At 38.9% G+C, this 22,051-nt stretch overlaps 1 protein-coding gene across 1 annotated transcript in view; it reads right to left on the bottom strand.

Moving 5' to 3' along the window:
• The window catches only part of csmd3b (CUB and Sushi multiple domains 3b), a 359,142-nt gene that overhangs the window by 45,532 nt on the left and 291,559 nt on the right, over positions 1-22,051 (bottom strand). Inside the window, exons 30-49 of the mRNA XM_044171541.1 lie at positions 21,553-21,679; positions 20,789-20,991; positions 20,090-20,281; positions 19,704-19,842; positions 18,815-19,002; positions 17,648-17,766; positions 17,198-17,273; positions 16,935-17,051; positions 12,992-13,105; positions 12,789-12,884; positions 12,155-12,358; positions 11,692-11,816; positions 11,027-11,123; positions 7,972-8,076; positions 7,768-7,886; positions 7,178-7,247; positions 6,475-6,591; positions 5,974-6,183; positions 4,437-4,625; positions 2,990-3,167 (exon numbers count right to left, since the gene is read on the bottom strand). Of these exons, the coding sequence (XP_044027476.1) occupies positions 2,990-3,167; positions 4,437-4,625; positions 5,974-6,183; positions 6,475-6,591; positions 7,178-7,247; positions 7,768-7,886; positions 7,972-8,076; positions 11,027-11,123; positions 11,692-11,816; positions 12,155-12,358; positions 12,789-12,884; positions 12,992-13,105; positions 16,935-17,051; positions 17,198-17,273; positions 17,648-17,766; positions 18,815-19,002; positions 19,704-19,842; positions 20,090-20,281; positions 20,789-20,991; positions 21,553-21,679 (2,785 nt within the window). The remainder of the gene's footprint in view (positions 1-2,989; positions 3,168-4,436; positions 4,626-5,973; positions 6,184-6,474; positions 6,592-7,177; positions 7,248-7,767; positions 7,887-7,971; positions 8,077-11,026; positions 11,124-11,691; positions 11,817-12,154; positions 12,359-12,788; positions 12,885-12,991; positions 13,106-16,934; positions 17,052-17,197; positions 17,274-17,647; positions 17,767-18,814; positions 19,003-19,703; positions 19,843-20,089; positions 20,282-20,788; positions 20,992-21,552; positions 21,680-22,051) is intronic.

Genomic DNA, 22,051 nt, shown 5'->3' with positions numbered 1-22,051 from the left:
CAAATCACTTACAAAAGAGCAGCTCATTTTTGTCTCTTGATAACAACACAGTTTAAAGCCCTGGCTCTCTTGTTCTTGCTTTGGGATGCTCAAGTTTATAAATATTGATTGAACTGTCGTCAGAGCATAAGAATAACAAATGTGAATCCTGTTGTAGACTTGGCTTTAGTTTTGCTGCTAATATCAGCCTGGCATTCATGAAAAGTTACACAATTACCACAGAAGGCAGACAGGAAGTTATCTGTCAACTGGCAGGTCAGGCTCTCTGTGCAATGTCGTGAGCATATTTCATCTTTAATGCCAGACCCACCAGCTGTCAGACTGGAACTAACCAATAGCGGGCTCATTATCAGTGATTAGAAAGTATCATCATGAAGTTGATGAAATGATTATTTTCTGCTGTGAAGTGTTTTTGGATGAGGCCAATTATACCTGTCAGGTTATGTAAGGAATCACCTCTTCTCTGATTCATGCTGAGTGGTTCGGAGTCATCAGAGTAGTTTTATTCATCGCTTTCCACTGCTGATTTTTGCTGATGTTAACACTCACTAACATTTATGAGTGCATTACGGCAACATGTATAGTACAGAGGAGGCTTTAGTGTATGAGGTAGCACAACACAAGATAACATCTGTGACATATATGCTAATACTTACCATGAAATCCTGTAGTAAGCCTCCCAGCATGAGACCAATTAGCAGACTAACTGACTGTCAGGTTGGCTGGCTCTGGACTGTGGAGACTGCTGTGAAAATCACACCTTTGCCACTGACACTGTGCTCTCTACAGGAAACCAACTTTGTGGCGGTGTGACTGAGACTGTGAGTTTTGAGTGTGTTTGTGTGTATGGTTGCTTTCTTTGCTTTGTGTGAGTTCAGCAGTTTGTTCACTTTTCCAATTGACAGCAGGGTCAGGAACATGCGGTGCCACCAATTCACGGAATTCATAGAATTGGTTGTGGACGGCACACGGCTCAACAGTGTTTTGGTGTTTGGTGTGGGAAAGGCAGGCTGCACATTGCAGTTATGTGCTACATGTATACACGACAAGATACTCACTAAATAAGCCATACCCCAGTGGTTGAAGAAAGCAAGCTGTTGCGCTTGATAGTATTTGCAGCCACTAAAAAGCTGTTATGTGCAGCTAAAGAGATGTCAGGTGTGTGTAGATACCCGTCACATTTGTACGATTATGTTATACACTATCTAGCAGCATTTTGATGAGGGAAACAATTAATCAATTAACTGATTAGTCGATTGGCAGAAAATTAACCTACAACAATGTTGATAATTGATGAATTGTTTATGTCAAACAAAAATGCCATACATTCTCTGTTTCTAGCTTCTCAAACTGATGATTTGCTGCTTTTGTGTAAAACAAGCAATCCGAAGACATCATCTTGGGCTGAAATGTTTTACTATTTAATGACATTTTATAGACTAATTGATTAATCAATTGACCTAGTGTGTTAAGTTGACTAGTAGTTTGGAGTGTATAGAGAGAAATTTCTGGTCAAGGCTAATTGATTAATCACATAAATAAGCAATAGAGTAAAAGATAGAAAAATTAATCCTTAGTTGCATCTGTTGTTAGCTGTTGGTTGAGTGACTATGAGATTGAAAAATGGCATAATGATTCAACAGCATGTTGTTTACTTGACAGAGTTTGTAGCCAGACAGTCATACCTAAACATGAAGACTGTTGCGATAAATGACTCCTGAGACATTAGGCAGCGCATTTAGCAGTGAACCCTTGTGTTTTTATTTTCACCTGAATTAGAACCTCCTAAAATAAAGTTTCCCCAAAGGTAAGCTAGACTTAACTGGAGACTCCGGCAAATAGTGGTAGATGTCATTATAACCGACCTCAGGTCACTTGATGGGATCATTCATTCTGGTAGAGAATAAGGGCACTGTTTTTACCTTACAATGTTCAATTTCTTAGTGTGCCTGTCTTTCTCTGGAGGAAGAATTCTATCAAAGTAATTCTTTGATATAGTTGGTGTTGGACACTTCCAGGTACTTGTCGGGAAAAGGTACATGGTGTTGCCAGACTTTCTCAAAAGATATCAATGTTTTTAGTTATTATAATTTTATTATGGACTGTGGAAACAGCCAAACCTGGAAATCTGGAAGGTTGACAGTGCTTACATCATGACAGGCTAACAAAAGTACAAGACAGACATTTGGTCCTTCTGTGTTGGTCTAAAAATACATGATTTGCAAGGGAATGTATCAGTAGCACACCACGTCTTACCCTGCTGTTGTGTTTTCCCTGCCTAGCCCTGCCTCTCCATGCCTGCATGCCAGGTGACGTTTCTAAACTGTTGATGCTGCACCCTACCGTCTATTTATAACAGGCTTTAGCTATAGAGAAGGGGAGGCAACATGGCAACCATAGAAATAGATTGTACAGTCTATTTATGGTTCTGCTGCCACCTTGTCCCTGCAGAAAACTATGTAACATGGTGTCTAAGTGCCATTTAAACACCTGCTCTCCTCACATTGAAGAGAGAAAAAGGCTGGGCAGATAGGGAGTGAAAGATTTATTTTATATAACTTCTAAGACAGACTGAGACTTGGAGATAGAGTGAGGAACAGAGGGAAGGAGAGAGGGACTTATGGGTAAAGAGAGACGGGTAAAACATGACAAGAAGGAAATTATGTCAGAGTAACTTTATATTCAAGGAGAGATGTATGTAGTCATAGTAACCCTTGCAGGAATATAGCCAATTAGTGGCCAACTCTGAAAAGATGTTAAGGAGCATGACATCCTTTGTGAGACAGAGAAAGTGTGAGTATGTGTGTGTGTGTAGCAGAAGTTCTCCGAATATGTGGCACAACTTAAATGGCTATTCAGTCAAATATAAAAAGGGCACTTAGTGAAATGAATCTTGATGAAGAAGGAAAAGATTGGTAAGAAGTAGCACATAAGAAGTGGAGTAAAGATGTGGAAAAACAAAAAAATGAAATAACTAAAAAACACCTACCAGACGGTTATGTAGTCATATATGGGCTCAGTGCTCAATACAGTAAAATTGATGTAAATCCCGTGTCCAGGAGGAACTCTGACACTCCACACACAGTCCTGGAAGTTTGGGTATTCCTCAGGGTGACCAGGAGAGTAAATGGTTCCATTTAACGATGTGATGTTGCCGCCACAGAGAGCTGTGAGATAGAATATTAACAGAATTACCCTTAATAAATTACCAGCAAATTAATATTACCATTGTGAAGCTTTAGTAATTGTCTGGATTGACTGAGAGAGGACACGTCTCTATCAGTCATGTAATGACCACTGGATAACACCTTAATACCTTTAATAAATTGTCATTACAGTTTTATTTCAGTTCTACAGCGCAGGTATTTCTCGGGAGTGTAGGTTGCTCATCAGTGGTGTGATGTTATCACAGCTGAGAGCTATAAGACTGAATATTTTTATACAGTTTTCTAAATTAAGGGTCCTTGAATGAGTGTTGGTGCTCTATAATCTAGCCTTAAAATTAAAGAGGAATAATAACTGGATTACTGTGCATTAATTTATCATAAACTTAGAATAATATAATTTAAAGATATAATTTCATCGCTGAAAAAAAACACTGAAAAGTTAATTAATATTATAACAACATGCCGGACACCTCTCTTATTTCCCCCTGATTTATTTTACACTCTTTTCATTGTAATTTCGGTTCTCTCATTCATTCAATTTACAAGGGAACAATTTTCATTTTTATGTTGAGTTACAAGTTGCACGTGTTTGTAATTGCTTTATATGTTTTTTTCCACTTTGCGCTCAGTGCGACATTCAGTATCAACTGGTTATAGTGTAATAGACTTTATATTCCCTTGTAATCAAGGGAAATAGTGTGCTTACGTTTAGAAGTGTTGGCAGGTATGAATAAAAATAATATATATTAAATAGTTACAGCTTGGAGTAAGATTACTCTGTTTAATGATGGATTATTCAACAGAGTCAGGAAAGCAACAATATGAAACACCATTACCAATATTCACAACAGTGATGATATCAGTGTTGAAATGCTATTAAAAAGCAATTACAAGTGAGGGTGTTTTATGATGGCCAGGGGAATGCATGGTGTCTTAAAAACTCCTCTTCTGGATTGAAAGAATAGTTTACCAGTGTACATGTATATTTTAATTTCCTTGAGATCTGGGTACATGATGGTCCCATGTTGCAAAACCCATAGAAAACATAAATTGTGTTTGTCTGAGAAAGTGACATATTCAGCATTAGCAGAACTATCGGCAATGAAGAGACTAACACAGTTTGTATTCCCTTCACAATGCAGCATGGGGCAATTTCATGTCTAGCTGTAAATAAATGAAACCTCTAAGCCTAAAGAAAAATACTATGCATTCAAACAGACACAGTCATTCTGACATATTAATAGGTACAGGGATAACCTTCTGTAGTACCTTCACATCGTGGTAGTGGGTGATTCCAGTTCCTGCTGATTCCATGTAAACATGTGAGTGAAGCCTCTCCAATTAGAGAATATCCAGGCAGACATTCAAACGACACCGTCATCCCAACACTGAAATCTGTGCCAATCACGATGCCATTTCGAAATGGCCGAGGGTCTGGGCAACTCTGGAGCTGGTAGGCTTGAGAGACAATAACCCAGATTAGTCCAGGAAAAGAGTAACAATACAGGACTAGTTTATAAATGGCCAAGAGCAGCAGTATGACATGTGCTTCTTTCCTGTAATTGTACACTCCCGCTTTGTTGAAAAACTGAAATCAAGTCATTCATAGTAAGAGACCATCCATTTCCATTTTAACATTCATTAAACAATAATCAGTCAGTACAAGAACTCTACTAGATAGTCCAGGTAGGAAAACATCTAAATGTGCAAATAACAAATTAAAATCAGTCAAACTAAGCAGTCAATCAGCAGTCAAGATTACAACAAAGATGGTTATGGTACAATTAATCACAAAAGACTTGGCTAAACTTCTGTTTTAAATTCATTTCTAGGGTCTTTACTGGCCAATGCTACAAAATAAATTTACTTTAAGATCCCAACCACCAGCTGTAGCTACCAGTCCGAGTTAGAACCCATTTTAAACATCCTATAAATGGACTAAACTCTGCCCTAAACTATTCTGAATATGTTAAATGATCCTTCTCCTCCTACATTAAAGCTGTTTGTCAGTACTAATTTTCATACAGAGTGCAGCCAAAATTTCACTGAAACATGAAATGCTGAGAGAAATTCTGACAAACGACAACAGCTGCAGACTTCTAGATATAAGTTAAGATGACTACCTTTTTGACAAGGGAACCATGCACCAAAGAAGCTCATACTTGTTCTTTTGATGTTGCCAAAGTACTCTCAAATGAATTCTGACAGTCTGCCATTTAAACATTTTAGTCACAGTGACTTTTCACAGCAAAGTTACAAGAGTCAAGGGTTTGCATGACTGAAGAAAGACGTGACTAAGAAAGACAAACATTAGCAGCAATAATAGTCTTCTTTTAAAATACTTTGGCAGTGCTCCTGCGATGTGATAAAAGGTATTATTCATCAGCCACTGTAATTTGCACATTAATGGAATTGGCCGTAACAAATTATCTACAAGATTTGTCACAATAAATATAAGGCTGTTCTGAACCTTTTTAGTGTCGGATAGAATAAATATAAAACTCATCACTGAAATTAATCCAAAAATGAGGACTTGCATGCACCCTGTAATTTTTGGCAAGTGCTTTATAAGTCAAGAAACATTTTTTATCACTGCCTGAATGTAGATTATTTGTTGTTAGTCGCTCCTGAGAAATGAAGTCACAGTCAGGCAGTTGCATAAATCTACTAACCAAGTTTCCACATTGGCAACTGTTGTTGTTTTCATTTAAAGTCACAGTCAGACGTCTGCTCTTGTTTTCTTTGCTTAGCAAATGATCAGTGTGCACAAGATGTTGGAGAGGAAACTTTTAGAAACAACATTTACCTTGATATGTGATGTGGAACCCTGGTTTGTTTTGTGAATAGTCGCTGTGGAAGAAGAAGCTGGTCTGGTGGGTGGTGCTGAACAGAGGCTTGGGGATGACTGGACCGCTGAACCGATCAATGACCGAGCCTGTCTCCAGTGTTCCACTGCGGATCTCTAAGTAATCATGGATCGCCTCAGTGGAGAAGTTTAGAAACTGGAGATGGATACCTGAGAAAAATACATAGCTCATGACATTTAGAGCAATCAGCAAAGCTTGACTGACAGAGAGGCCGACAATAAAAGCATTTGTAGATGCTTCATGTGAAGCCACTCATCAATAACGTGGATAAAGGCCCCTAACACTGATTGAGGGAGGGAGTGAGTGAGTAATTGAATATTTCAATAAATAACATAGATATATGAAGGGGGAGACAGAAACAGACAGACAGAGGAAACAGATACACAGACAAACGGAGAGAGAACCGCACACACTGTTTCAAAGTTGACAGCGTTTCTTACCAAAGCCAACAGGTAAGTTGACTGTCCATGTGCAGTCTAATCCACTGGGGTAATTGCCAGGGTAACCAGGACTTAGAATCACTCCACTTACATCTGTCATAGACCCACCACACTGGGCTGGAGACACACACACACACACACACACACACACACACAAACAGAAAGAGTGAAAAAGGTTCAGTGGTTCAGTGTTGAAAGTAATGCATCAAAAGCAGGAGGCTGACCTCACTGAAATATGGGTCTTCTCTTTTTTTTAAGGACACTGCTACTGGCTAGACACTTGAGTATCTCCAACCTGACATTTTGCATCATTTTGAATAAAACATTAATATTCTGAGTCTTTAATAAATACCCTTCTTGAATAAATTACCATTGTGCAAGTAGTAGTGTCCAGGGCTTGTTTCCTCTAGTTTGCCTCAGTGCATGCTGATTCTTTGGCACACTCTGCTTGTTTATGGCAGAGTCTGACTGAGCTTTGCATCAGTTTAAAAGCTTAATCATATTCTGCACAGAATACTAAATAATCAGCTCATCACAGAACAGTAAATTGATCAAACAGCTTATTTTCCAGAGAGTCAGGGTAGGCAATGGAGACTGCTTGCATCATTTCTGCAGCACTGAAGTTTCGCACGTAGTATATCCAGGCTGGATTGCATGCATGTGTATGGGTGTGTGCATATATGTACTGTAGGAGAACACCTACCAAGACATAGTGGTACAGGGTAGTTCCATCTTCTAACAGGTCCAGGCATGCAGGTGATATGAGCATTGCCCTAGAAATGTAAAAGCAACCACAATCCATTAACATATAGCAGTTGGGAAATCACCACAGATAAGCTTTAAATTATTTGGTTTAAACATGGATAAAACTATCTACTCAACAATAATATCGCTGTATATTCGGCATGAGGAAGGCAAACTTCCATTAGAGCTGTATACAGCACAGAAATTGGGCAGACCACACCAGAGACATACATTATTCAGGAGCGAACCACACCAGAGTTGTATGTTTAGTAAGAGCTGGGAAAACCACCCGAGAGCGGGGTTTCCTTACGATTCACAGTTTAAATAGTTCTTGGTTTGTGCAGCCAGGGGATAAAAAGAGTGAATGGCGGCTCACATCAGAAAAGCTGAGCAGCCTTTAATGATTTCACATGCGTATGTAGCAGCATGTGTGTGTTCTGTGTATCGGAAATGACTATCCTCCAGTTCCTCTCAGTCCCTCAGTAGCTAGTATGAATTTGTGCAGAAAGAAAGACACACAGTATGTACACATATATGCTGTATTTTTACCTGAAGAGAGTATCCTTGTTCACATGAAAACTGTACGACGTCTCCCACCATAAATCTGTCTCCTTGTCTTATTCCGTAGCTTGGAGTCTGAGGCTCTGGACATGACTCCAGACCAATAGCTGATAAGAAATGTGAAATAAACGTGTTTGTAAAAGTTGCAGGCGTCATTAGCACATAAAGCTCTCTACGAGACAAATATGTTACCTGTATATTCCAGGTGAAAACCAGCAGCTGAGACACTAATATCAGAGCTGAAGCTGAGATAGAGGTTGTTAGATGTACTATTCAGGAGAGGGGGGATGGTGGTGCCTGAAAGCATGGAGAGAGGAAGAGAGGACCACGATCACATTTTTCATTTTTCAAATGATCTTAGTTATCTGACAGCAAAGAAAACAACAAAGGCCTCCCAAACCTACATTTTTACTTGTCTTGTTTGTGAAGTGTCCTCGAAGGAGGGAGAGGGGAATTACTTTTATATGAGACATCTGTTTTATTTGAAACCACTTTTAAATGTTGGCTTGACCTACTTAGCCAGGCAAGGAAAAGTACAAAGTAAAAAACGGGACTGCAATACTGAAGCAAAGCTGGCACAGTGCGAGAGTGTAATTCTGTCAGAGCCCTTCACAATAACATAATAGATGATGCACTTTAATGTAAAGGAATATTAACCAACTCTAATCTTCTTATCAGTGAAAATGTCATTGTCTTGCTTGAAGATGCAACAGTGGTAAAAGTATCTTCTGATATTAGCTTTGTTTTTTTGACTTACATGTTGTTTTGTTTGTTCAGTGGCAGGTGTGTCAGCAAAACGTATCAACATTACAGAGACATTCCTCTGAATGAACAGTGAAGTAGGCCAATGGATGTTATTGGTTGCCTTTTGTGAGGGGAATTAATTAGCAGATTTTTGAACAGTCTGCGGCCCCCCTGCTGGTCGCGTTCACACTCCAGAGAAAATCTCATTCATTATTATAATGGAAAATAAAAAATGATTTTCCCTTAATAATAAATGATGAATGATGATGAATAATTAACTGCATGGATTTAACCATAACCGTTGTTTTGGAATGTATGCCAGTATTAATTAACAGTTGTAATTAACCCTAGTAAAAGAAGTATCATCGCCCTGCATGCATTTACTCATTAAAGCTAGGGTAGGTAACGTTGGAGAAACTAGCAAGAGAGTGCTAGATTTTGAAAGTATCTGACCCCCTCCCACCTCCTCTCTTCCAGCCTCCCTCCAAAGCCACTCCCCCAAAACACATTTTCATGCGCAATGAGTGCACAGGCAGAGTGTGCACAGGTAGGCAGGTAGGCAGGTAGTTAGACAGGCAGGATGGACTTATTACAGGCCTGCGACAGCGATACCAGATTTTTTTCATTTGTTTTTTTTTCAGAGCACTTGATTTGTTGATTGCTGTCGGGATGTAAAGAGAATTTCAACAACTATAACAAAAAATGCTTCTAAAATACATTACCTACCCTAGCTTTAATTACTTTTTATATGGAAATAGAATCACTGTCACAGTCATTTAATTGCCCACAATATAACCTCTTATCCTGTTTGTCATAAAGATGTCAAGCCCTTCCATAGGTTATTCAACACAACTAGCAGATAATCAGAAGACTCTGCCTCCCTAAAAGCAGTATTAGTATCCTCAGAAGATGCTGACTCCCCCTTTGGACAGCTGCTTGAATTACACGAGTGAATGAATCCAGAGGAATGCTTCACCTAGTCTGAACACATCTTTTGGTTGAATATGAGTTGCTGGAGCACTGGAGCAGAGACATTTCCATGGTAGTCAGTGCCAATGTTCGGACCAGCTACTCTAATGGTACACTAATGTAAACACTCTTTTTGGGATTCTGTTGAGTTCACTTTTTTACAGTTTTTTTCAACAGGAAAAGATGAGAAGAGAAATGTAGTTTAGACATTTTTTTCTTATGCACGTATGAGTGAAATATATAAGTAAATATATTAGTAATATAATAGAATATAATATAGTTTTTACATAAAACATAAAAAATATTAACATTTTAGTTAGCTGTTTCAGTTTTCAGACATTATCTGGATATGATGTCTTAAAAATGGTGCTGAACATATTGACACAGCATGTGTGCTGCTGCTGGTGTGCGGATTGAAAGATTTACCTGCCACAAAAGAACTATCACTGACAGTATAACAGTCATGCAGAGCAATAAAACAGCAGTAAAATTAGTTGTTCATGCTATTAAGCTTGATCATAACGATAAATCAATGTAAAACTTGCAATAAGGGTTTATACCTCTTATATGATTGCTTTATTGTCAGTTGTAAATATTAAACCATATCATAATTACCATGGGTTAAAACAAATATCTCGCTCTTCCCATTAAAGTTACCTTAAAGGTATAGCTAATGATGTTGAGCAGTAAATTTTGGGAGCATTTAGAACAGAGCATTTGAATTGTAGTGTTTTGGAATTAATGTGACACATCATGTCATACGTTGCTTAGGAAATATCTATTCCTAGTAGAGAATTAAAGTGTAAGAGGATCAATTAGCTATGCGACAAAAAAATTCTCATATGTCTTTCAAGGAATACAGATAAACAAGCAGGTGTCGCTGGGTGTGTTCCTCAGCTCCTGCTGGGATACTCAGAATTTGAACCAGTTTAGCTCTAACTGCACTCTTAGCAGGGGGCCACATGGCCTGCATCTTGTATGCCTCAAAACATCATGACAACACGCAATGTGTTTCTAACTTTACTCTCATTTAACTGTCAAGCTATATTTGCTGTGATCAGGTCAGATGACAAGGGTGTTCTTCTTCTTCTTTATTTTGTTATGTAGAGTAAGAATGCTTGTAAAGGGGCCCTGGCCTTGAAAATTTGATTTCTCCCTATATTCTCAAATCTAACCACAACCACCATTAACCTGTGCAACTGTGATATGCCTTTCCTCATTAAAAAATGTTGAATGTTGTTCAGTAGTGTCTTCTCGGTTACTCACTCTCACTACCAAATTCACTATTGCTATCAAAATTGTCACAATTCAGTTCTAAACTGTATGATTTATCATATGTCTAGTTAAATATATATATATATGATTTAATACAACAAGATAATTGTATAAATTTTCTACTTGCTAATGTGTTGCAACTTGCTAATTTGTTGCAGTTTGTCTCACACTTAATCACTGTGATTTGCCAAAATACTTTTTTGGCAAGAATGGCCATGATATGTGTAACACTGCAGAAAATATTGAAAAAACTGTTTACCAGAGTAGCTGCCCAGTCTTGGTGCGTGGTTGTCAGCACCATCGTAAAAATCCAAAGAGTCCCAGTTATGCTCAGTGGCAAAACTCACAACTTGTATCTGGAGAGACAGATAAAGAGGAAGGGAAAGACAGAATTTGTTCTTGTTAGCTCTTGTTTCATTGCTGTCAACAAAAGCACCTAAAATTGCTCATTCCATAAACAAATTCAGAAAGAAAGTAAAACACAAGATGTCTGTTAATTGCTGTAAATATTCAATGAAACTGTCAAATAACATAAAAGGAGATATGAGACAAAGCTGTTTGTTACCTAAAAAGAATGAGTCAAATGATACAGAACACACATGTACTTGATGTAATGTACTGTACAATTTAAAGAAAAACTAAATGCTGAGAGATGTCTGTCAAATATTTGTAACAGACTCCATTTTTTATCAGAGGCATCTTTGCCTTTGTATTTGTCCGTGAGAGCGGTTTAGCTTACACACAATCAGGCATTATCTCTCACGATTAGATCTTATCTAGTTATCTCTGGATGGTCCCTCTCTCACAAAACATCAATCCATTCATTCTTCTAATAATATCTTATCTTCCTTGACATTCTGCCTGCTCAGCCTTTAAGCCAATGATACGTAGGTCAGCCAGGAAACAGCGTGTGACAAGTACTACCTGTATTCCAGCCCCTTCTGGAACAGAGACCTTCCACACACAGTTCTGGTTGTTGTCGTAGGGCTCTGGATATCCAGGCGATAGGATGGTCCCTCGACGAAAGGTCAACACACCCCCACAGGGAACTGAGAGAGAGGTGAGAGAGCAGAAAGGAGAGAAAAGCAGAGGTTAAAACAACACTTTGGTGAAAATAACAGGAAAAGAGAAAGTCGGTTGTACCATCTCCTCCCCTGCAGAGGAGGAGACCAAAGATCTTGAGGCCTGGGAGACAGCTTGGGCATAGTTAGGCTTAGGGTCTGGCCATATTGAAATGCTATCTGTATATGAATTGTCTGCATTTGTTTTTAATTGTTTTTCAAAAGGGAGAGTCAATTGTATGGCTGATAATGCGTCTCATCATGTTACTGCATTCTGAGTAACAAAATGTCTGTATTGTGCCTAATTTTTCTGGATTCATATTTACCTATGCAAGTTGGCAGGGTGTCATTCCATTGTGCCAGGTTGTCTGGAACACTCTCGCACCGTATGGCAGTAGAGCCATGCAGGACATAACCAGGGTTGCACTCAAACTGCACCAAGGAGCCAACTGCAAAGTCATTACCGAGACGCTTCCCAAAGCGAGGCTCAGGGACTGAACTGCACTGGGTGGAGCTGGTCCTCGGTACAGCTGCAGAAATAAGGAAGATGCCACAACCATTAAAAAACGGTATTGATAACAATATATCTGCCTATCTTGGCCATGACACTCTCAATGTGGCTTTTCTGGTTAAATAAAGGCATAAAAAACTAAAATTAAATGGTGGAATTGTATGTAAATGGCCATAATAACCCATAAATCCAGAAAGCTAAGGTTTATGGGATAGTAATTACTACTACACACACCTTACTGCTACTGTGGGAACATTTGAATAAAACTTTCAACATGAAGATTAAAAGCCAGTTCTGCAACCTTGAACCTCTAAATTTGTTTGAATATGGCTGTTTTAATGATTCTGGTTATACTAATTTTGCAAAAATATACCAGTACTACTACTGCTACTACTAATAACAATAATGATCATTTAAATAATAACTTTGGCTACTTGTGATTGGCTGACCTTGGTAGACGAAGTGAAATCCCTTAGCAGTTTCTGGTCCAACTGTGGTAAACTTTATCGTGATCTGGTTTCCCGAACTCAGAGGGAGAGACTCACCTAGAGAGAGGGAGACAGGGTCAAAGAGAGACAAGATCAGAATGAAAGACAGACGGTCCATCTGTCCATCCATCTATCCATATATCAAACCATCCATCCATCCTTACCAGAGTGGGACCCAGAGAGAGAAGACAGTAGTGTGTTTTGTTGAGTGGGTCCATCATAGATTTCCACCACATCGTTTAGAGATGTCTGGAACAACACAAACTGACCAAAGAGCACTGGACACAAAAAAGAGAATGAAGACAGATAAAGAGATGAGTTAACCTCACTTGAAAGGTGGCAAATTATTATTCCATGCCACTGTCTCTGCCTGACCTTGTAATGATAAAATTAACCAGTAACACCTAATTTAAATTTTATTAAGCTGCAGTGTCAATTCTATTTGAAGCCAATTATTGGCACAAAATTACATATCAGGACACTTAACAGTCAAAACATCACCTTATCTTCATCATGCACCAGTCCAACCCACCCCAACTCGTCAGCTGGCTAGGGTGTATCAGTGTCATCAGCTAGTGTGAAATGCTGGTGTTGGCAAAACTGACTTACTTTTGTCAACATATGCCAGTAGGGCAAAATGCTTTTCTGTTTGTCTTCTCTACAGTATTACAAGCAGGCATATGCTACAAGTGGTAACCTGTCAAACCCATGTCCCAAAATCCATGTTTTACTCTGTTTCAGTATGATGGAAGGTGAAAAGACTGCTGCAGTGGCCAGGAATTAAACCCAGGCCTCTCATATAGCAGCTGGAGATTCCTCTGCTAAACCATGAATTTTACAGTGCAGCTGTAGTGGCAGGTAGCATTAGAAAGCCCCCTGGAGGCCTGAGGCCCCCGTATTTGCTCAAACTAGTCTTGTCTTGGTTGATCATTGTGTCTTTCAAATCAATCATAAGTCGCCTAGAGATGCAAATCTGTAGGTGTTGTTGTACAAATGAAAATTAGTTTGTCTGCAGCACATAGAAAAAATGTCCTTTAGGATAAATTACATTTATTTCAGCCTCAATGAAGTCAGCTCCCTGACTACACACACACACACACACACACACACCTCCATCTCTCCCTCCCTCTCCCCCTCTCTCTGGCCCCAAAGGCTGAGGTGTAAAGGATTAAATCTGAACATTGCCAAGGATATTCGACTATAAGAAGGTCACTGGTCACTTTGTACAAAGCTGTTTCTCTCTGTGGAGTTCTTTGAAAGCATGATCCGCATTTTGCTAAAACATTGCTCTGACTCACAAAAGATACCCTGTCTGCTTTCATGTAAATCCTCATTTCATGTTACAGTAATGACAAGCAATACAGAACAGATAAAAAACATGGGATTTTCAATTGCCGTTGAATTGTCCCTGCAAGTGCAAAACAACAAATCATCAAGAAAAGAGTTTAGCTCTACAGAGTAGATGAATCTAACCTCTTATGCTTGTATCTTATAGCCATGTCATGGTCGTACATGAGGATGTGTATAAGGGCATACTGTTGAGTGGTCATAAAGAATGACAAGATTCTGCCTGTCAGCAGAAATACTTAAAAGCTCCCACCATGTATAGATTTAAAGGAAATCAGAGACATTAAGGTTTCCATCATTCCTCGCTGTAATATCGACATAACATAGAGAAGGTGGAGGAGTTCACGGCTGAAACCGTCTCAAAACAGCACAGATTCCAGGCGGGAGGACACACATGCGCCAACATTAACACAAAATGCACACACATGGAATAGCTTACACACTTTTAGATATCACAGTGGATTTCACTCATACTGAGATAACAAAGAAAAACATATATACAGTACATACCAACACAGAAAGACGCACACAAACAAAGCCACACACATGCACACACACACACACACACACACACACAGATAACAGCAGCGTTGTCCCACACTGTGTTAACCACATGGCTTCCTGGAAGTGAAATCCCTCCGCACCGCATTCACGTACACCTGGTAGATCTGTTCAGTCGTCCAGGTTATAACATGTCCAGCAAAGTTTAAATCAATCCACTGGACTTTGTATCAAATGATGAAATGAATTGTTTCACTTTTCATTTGAAAGGCTTCTTCAGCTCTTGACATCAGATGTAGAAAACCTGGGCATTGATCCCTGTGGAGCTGCAATGCCTCCCAATGAGCTGCCTGGGTGGGTGTCCTCAGCCATGTCCTCATTCAACAGGAGGTATGGCATCTCCACAGGGATGAATGCCAAGGGTTTTCCCCACCTGGTGTTAAAACTGATTTGTATGAATGGTGAAACATCATTAACCATTTAATAACCACTCCAGTGGTTTGATTTCAACTTCTCTGATCATCAGACAGTTTTGAAACTACAACATTGAGCCTGTAACCTTCAATTGCTGTAAGATCACAAATTATAGACATGTTTTTTTGTTTGTTTTTTTGAGAATAACGGCTGCTTAACAAATCTGGGCATGGAGTAAAGCTCCAGCACTTACACAACTTAACAAAGCAATCTCTGTCTCTCGCTCTGTGTGGGAGGTTTAGGGAGAGTGTCTTATACAATATGTAGGCCAACCAAATGTGAGCTCCTCTTAGTCAAAATGTCTACATGGAGCTGACACTCCAAAAGCTGCTACGCAAATATAATGAGACAGCAACCATCAACAGCCTCAGGGAAAGCTGGTATTTATTCATAACACCACAGGGCACAATTGGACATCATATCCACTGATTACTGATTGTAAAAGCTCAAGTCAGACCCAATGAGTCAGTCATTCTAATAGTCAGTCAACCAATAATTTAGATGTCAACATGTGATGTCGTAATTGGATATTAGAGACATATACACACATCTTGATACCACAAGGTAAATGATATTGATACTTTGCCAACACAACCCCAACTTAATGTCAAGTAGCTTTTTGCAAAGCGTTCAACAGTATCTGCTGATGAAGACAATTTTAAACTATTTCCAAGGTCAAAAATGAACTTTAATGCTTATTTTTTGCCAACATAGAGGAGTCCTACAAGTACTATGAAATCATAACAGCTACTGAGCTTGCATGTCAATCTATCTCCATAACAACTGAGCAAACTCCAATTGCTCATGAAGACATATGATATAGTTGAAGGCTCCAGAAAAAGCTAGTAAGTGGACCTTGAGATGGGATTGATTTGTCATACTACTATTTCCAAGCTCAAGAATGAACTTTAATGCTTAACTTCGTAGTGACACCGGCTGTGCTGATGATTCAATTAAATTTTAAAATTAACCCTCTATTCTACAGATTTTGAAAGACATTTAATATTAATATAACTGGAATATTATTGTTACTGACATTATATATTCCAACAGACAATCTTTTAACACATCTTGATCGCACCCCGTCCAACCAGAGAGAGTGAGAGAGTGAGAGAACTAAATATGTGTGAGAAAGTGTGAGAGAAGACTCACGTTTCCTCTAATGTCCCCAGCTTCCCAACACAGCCTCGTTTAATGTGAAGAAGCCTCTACAATATTCATATCTTTATGATGTGTCATGTGACTTAAGGACCACCAATCAAATGTGGCAAGATAAAAACAGCCTCATCTTTAAATGTCACTTCAATGATGAAACCCTGACCTGGAATCAAATAAATGGCCAGAAAGCATCTTTTGATCATGTTTAATATCTGTACTAGTTTTTCAGTGGTTAAAAACCCCAAAGGGCTCCTTCAGGGGGGGCTCCCCATTAAAAATCAAACAGTTTTAATGTCACTTTGTTTCACAGTAAAAGAACAATAGGAGAATACATGTCAAAGAAAATTGTGATCACAGGTTTCATTCTTGACTGTCTCTTCACCTACACTTGAGAGCTTTATACATTTGCATTTGAAATCTTTTTAAGAAATAAAGAATAAATCCCTTTAATACTGACTACTTTTGTATTGCACTATTTTCACTCGAGCACACCCAATAGATTCATACAGGTACTGTATGTAATTCTGTGAAATATTCTTCAATGGCATTCACTTGGTATACAAGATCCTGTTGAATGCAATGCACTTGCTTGTGTGCACTATTCTCTGTGTGTGTGGATGAACTTACCAAACTCTCTAGGTACAGATATAGAGTAGACACATGTCTGTCCAGAGGTATAGTTTCTGGGGAAGTTTGGAGATAAAACAGTCCCTTCTGATCCTGTGGAACGACTTCCGCAGGGAGCTGGAGACAGAACATAGACGTGTGCACACACATAAACACAGGCAGAGAGGCACATAATCACAGAAACAGAAAATAACACACTGTTGAACAAAAATTATGTGTGTGCGGGGATGCTTTATTTCAGTCTGAGTTTTAGTGTGTGTTACCTTGACAACTAGGCAATGCCCTGTTCCATCCAGGTCTGCCATCATCTCCCATACTGCAGGTTAGGGTAGAATAGCCCTTGAGAAAAAAAACAAAACATTTTAATGTAAGAAAAACAAACCATACATAGTGCAAAATACCGTCCAAATACTGTTTAAGGCAGGTGCTTGACCAATATACAACAGAAATCAAAATATGAAAATGGGTCCACACACTGTCTAGTGAAGTCTCGAGCAGATACATTAACTTGAAACGTCATTGGTGGATGTGCCAATGTAAGAAAAACAACCCAACAACCATTTAACCAATCAGCTAACCAACCAATAACCCAACCACCCATCTGACTAACCGACCCTCAAACCAAACACCCATCCATCCAACCAATCGACCACCCATCTGACCAACCAATCAACCAAGCAAGTATCAACCCATCCACTTTTTTTTTTTTGTACCTGCAAAACGTATCCAGCCTCACAATAGAAGGTGACAGTAGAGCCAAGCTTATAATCGGATCCCAGCCTGGTCCCGTTCAGAACCACACCTGGGTCGAAACATGATTCCCTCAGCTTGGCTGGACAGAGAGAAAGAGAACAAGGGAGTAAGTGAGAGAGGGGATGATGCAAAGAAAAAGCGACAGGCACACATAAATAATAAGGCAAATTAATAATAACTAAGCTCTTAGCCATAATCAAAGGAGGCAGGCGTTTCGTTGACCTTTTTAACAGTCTGTTTGACTTAGCCGCATTTGCCAAAGATGGAGCAAGAACCCTAACTTCATCCACCGGCTTTTGAATGCTACATGATAACCTTGTAAATTATGGCTTTGGCCCCCCTCCTAAAAGGTTAGCGGCCACCCTACATCAGCTTTCCTCAGTACACATGAAGCCAGTGTTGATTCTTTTGTGCAAGTGAATCAAACTCACACTTCTAACAAACTATTTCAACAGACACTGGGACTTAATGGTGAGAGCAATCATTATTTTTCATCTTAAAATCACTCTCATCAGCGTGGGAGACTTAATTGTTCATACATTTGTAATGAGTGTTTAGGGGTAATGCCATCTTTGTTCAATGTGAAAATGAAATATTTCTAAACACATTCTTGAGACATCCTGTCATCACAGGAGCCATCTGAAACATTTTGTCACGTTAAGTGTGAAAACCTTAAAGAGTATTTTCCCAAGTGACCTTGCTTATGAAAAACAGATTAGACAGAAAACAGCCCCTGATGCAATTACATCAAGCAGAGTAATTTAAAATAATTTTTCAACAATTGACAGTTACAAAGTGGCTATATAAACACTCCCAGTTGGAATGTGTGTCTACTTTCATCAGAGGAAGACATCTGTGTTGAGTTTATTTCCATAGACGGCATCTATGGCATCTAGCTCAAGATATAAACCATTAGCTACTGAAGGCAAAATAAATGGCAGGATGCTGCTTTCGCTTAGGTAATCGTGATTATATTATGGATGTGTTTACTTATCATATCAGAGTGAAAGTCCCCCTGCTGTAAAGATTTTCAAACAAACATGAATCTTTAGTAATTTAGAGGCTTTTCTAGCACTAAACACTACACAGCATATAATGATGGTGGTACTATTGGCAGAATATTTTACCTTTGTATTCCAGGTGAAAGCCAGTGTAAGAAACAGATCCATCACTGCGGAATGCTAAATGCATGGTATTCGAACTGCTCTCTATCCGTTCTGGGAGTTTGCTATCCTGGAAGCTACCAATCAGAGGACTGTTGCTATCTGGACCATCGTAGATATACAGGAAGTCGTAGTTTGGCTCAATATTGAAACTAGAGATAGATAAACAAATAAAACACAGATATGGACAAGGGTTAGGGGGAAGCAGATGAGGAGAACAGGGGCACAGAAAAAGAGTCAAAACTGAAATGTTATTTTTTTTTAGTTTTCACCAGGAACCTGGTTATTTACAGAATTGTTTTTGTTTTTTATACTAGAAAGCATGTGCAGAAAGTTCCTGAAAGTGAGGTCAGTTTAGCAGATTTTAAACGTTAAAATTTCCACTTTTAGAAAAACAGTGTCATGGTCCCAAATGATTTTCAAGCCCTCATACAGTAAAAAACAGAAGCTGCTATTGACAGTTTTGCTGTATGTTGCAAAATAAACAAAAAGAATCTTGGCAGTTACAAGCTCTTTATAATCTGATATTCAGTTGTAATTTTCTTTCACCAGCCCTAAAGAGTTTAAAATGTACCAGACAGACATTGTCGCCAGGGGATGAATCCTAATGATTTTGGTCTGATCTCCTAACTTCTTCTCTAGCAACAAAAGGTTGAAATTTCCATGTGACCTAGTCCATTTTCATTCCACATTTGTTTGGTTTAGAAAGACGGCAACTGAGAATACTGTCTTTGTTAGAAATTACAGCCATTTCTGAAAAACATTTGTGCTCAGAAGGTTTTCTGAGCCCTGGATAAATAAATGTTTTACTGTAAAAAAAAACCTTGGATTGTTAAGCAATAAAACTGGTTACCTGATGAAGGCCAGCGACAGGACGTAGTCAGAGTTGACAGCAATGAGCCAATCACAATCCTTGGAGTGAGGGTAGGGATGTGGGTAGTTAGGAGACAGTATAAATCCACTGGAGCCAGTTAGGTTTCCTCCACAAGGAGCTATGATGGGAACACAAGCAAATCATTCTAATAAAGTCTTAGATAATAATTCACTCAACACCATTTTCGAGAGAGGTGGGTAGGATAATGAAAAAGTATTATACTGTATGTATTAAGTAGCATGCCCTCCTATAAGTCACTCACAGACATGTCCTTGAGCAAGGTACTGAGCCCTAAACAACTGCAGTTGTGTATGCAGCACATCTATTGTATGTCCCTATAAATATATGGAAGCTGGACTTTTCACCTATGCAGACAGGCGGGCTGGGCTGCCAGTAGTATCTGTTATCCACTTGTATACAGGTGATTTTGTCATCCCCCTGGAGCTCGTATCCTGGGTCACACTGAAAGGACACTGAATCCCCCGGCTCACGGCCATCTCCACTACGGCTTCCATTCATTGGTACACCTGGGTCCCTGCAGGCTGTAGCTACTGAGCCTGGACACGGAGAGACAGAGGGGACAGGGAGAAAGAAGAGGGAGTGGAGGAGAAAGATGGGAGAGCAATTATAAAAATCGGTGTCGCACTGGAGATCTATAGCTATTAAGCTAATGCATTAACTAAAGTAACTGTTTACTATCCTGTATTATGAACTCAGTTATATCCATCAGTTAAGATAATTGCTGGCTGGTTAAATTAGGTTTTCAAGTAGAACAATTATGCAGATTTGGTTTCTCAATTGTGTGAAATGTTGATAATCAGATTTTTACTCAAATGAAGATCCACAAGAAAAAAGCAAATTATTTTTCATAAAGAAACTTGTATTTGTCTCTCTTTGGCAACCTGAAAACCTAGTACAGTCTTACTCACATTAAAGACGTATATAAAGGAAAATGATACAGGGAACTTCAGAGCAAAATTATAGAATAAACAACAGTAGTAACTCCTTTCACGACTTTTATTATTTTAATAATGTTTAGTACATTAGTTCTGGCCATTACTTACTAGAGAACTGAATAGCGAATCCCGACTTGCTGATGTAAAAATCAGTCTCAAACTGAACAGTGACAATGTTCAGTGTGGAGTGGATTCCCTCAGGTAGCAGAGACCCACTGAGCTCTGACAAAGACATTTCATTCTCAGGTGGTCCATCCCAAACCTTCAGCATGTCATGGCTGGCTTCCGTGTCAAAGGACAAGAACTGTAGACTGTAATTTGCATGAAAAAAATATTTATCAACAATATAAACACTATCTCTTCATTAAATCAGAAAAGCATTTTCTCAACGTCTGCTTCAAACTTTTAGAACTTCACAACAGTCTTCACAACAAAGAAAGATTATCATAAGAACCTTTTTTGATTGTAATTTTTGGAAGTTGACAATACTTTGTGTTGGTGATTTAGTATGATCATTTATCATTTTAGATAATTTTCATCTTAATTATTATATACAATCATTTTATATTTTCATTGTTATAGTCTAACCAACTTTTACATGTACAGAAGAAGCTCAATATACTTGATGAATGAAATAATATGTTCAGGATAGTAGTTCAACAGGTACAATCAAGCTGCAATTTCAGATTAGGCCTTTAGTATGCACACTCAGCATTTGTATCATCATTTTCACACTTATTATAGATAATCACATATCCAGATTAGCTGTTAATACTAACTCAGCGGGAATTATTTTTCACTGAAAAATACTGAAGTAGGCACATTGTTATTTTAACTTTACTACTGGGGAGGTTTTGGGTGGCCCACATTACCTCACAATGTTTCCTGAGTCCACCTCGATGGTCCAGGTGCAGCGTAGATTATTGTCATAAGGAAAAGGGTATCCAGGGGAAAGAATCCTCCCTGAAGACTCACCTTTAAAACGACCACCACACTCCGCTACAGGAATCACACACACAGGTAAGAGACATTAAAGACTGTTAATATATACCAACATACTATATCTTTATCTGTCTGATTAGCACAATTGTGACAGTGTTACAAATACCATCAATTCAGCCAAACAAATGGGCAATTGATGAATGTGTATGCGTGTAATTAAGTGTGTACGTGATGTATGACAAGTCAACCAGTTATCTGTCCCTGGAAATTGTTTAAGGCAAACAGATCCACTAGGTGCACCTCAGTGGCCACTGAGCAGTGATTAAACGATCACCACGGAGACAAATGGATTAGGAAAGAAGCTAACTGTCTTTCTCTGTGTCCCTCTGTGTTTCTCACTCCTTCTCATGCACAGAGAGAAAAGAGAAG

This window comes from Siniperca chuatsi, linkage group LG17 (assembly GCF_020085105.1).
Source record: "Siniperca chuatsi isolate FFG_IHB_CAS linkage group LG17, ASM2008510v1, whole genome shotgun sequence".
NCBI lineage: Eukaryota > Metazoa > Chordata > Actinopteri > Centrarchiformes > Sinipercidae > Siniperca > Siniperca chuatsi.
Note: the sequence above shows the minus strand (reverse complement) of the source record. Positions and strands in the feature narration are given on the sequence as shown.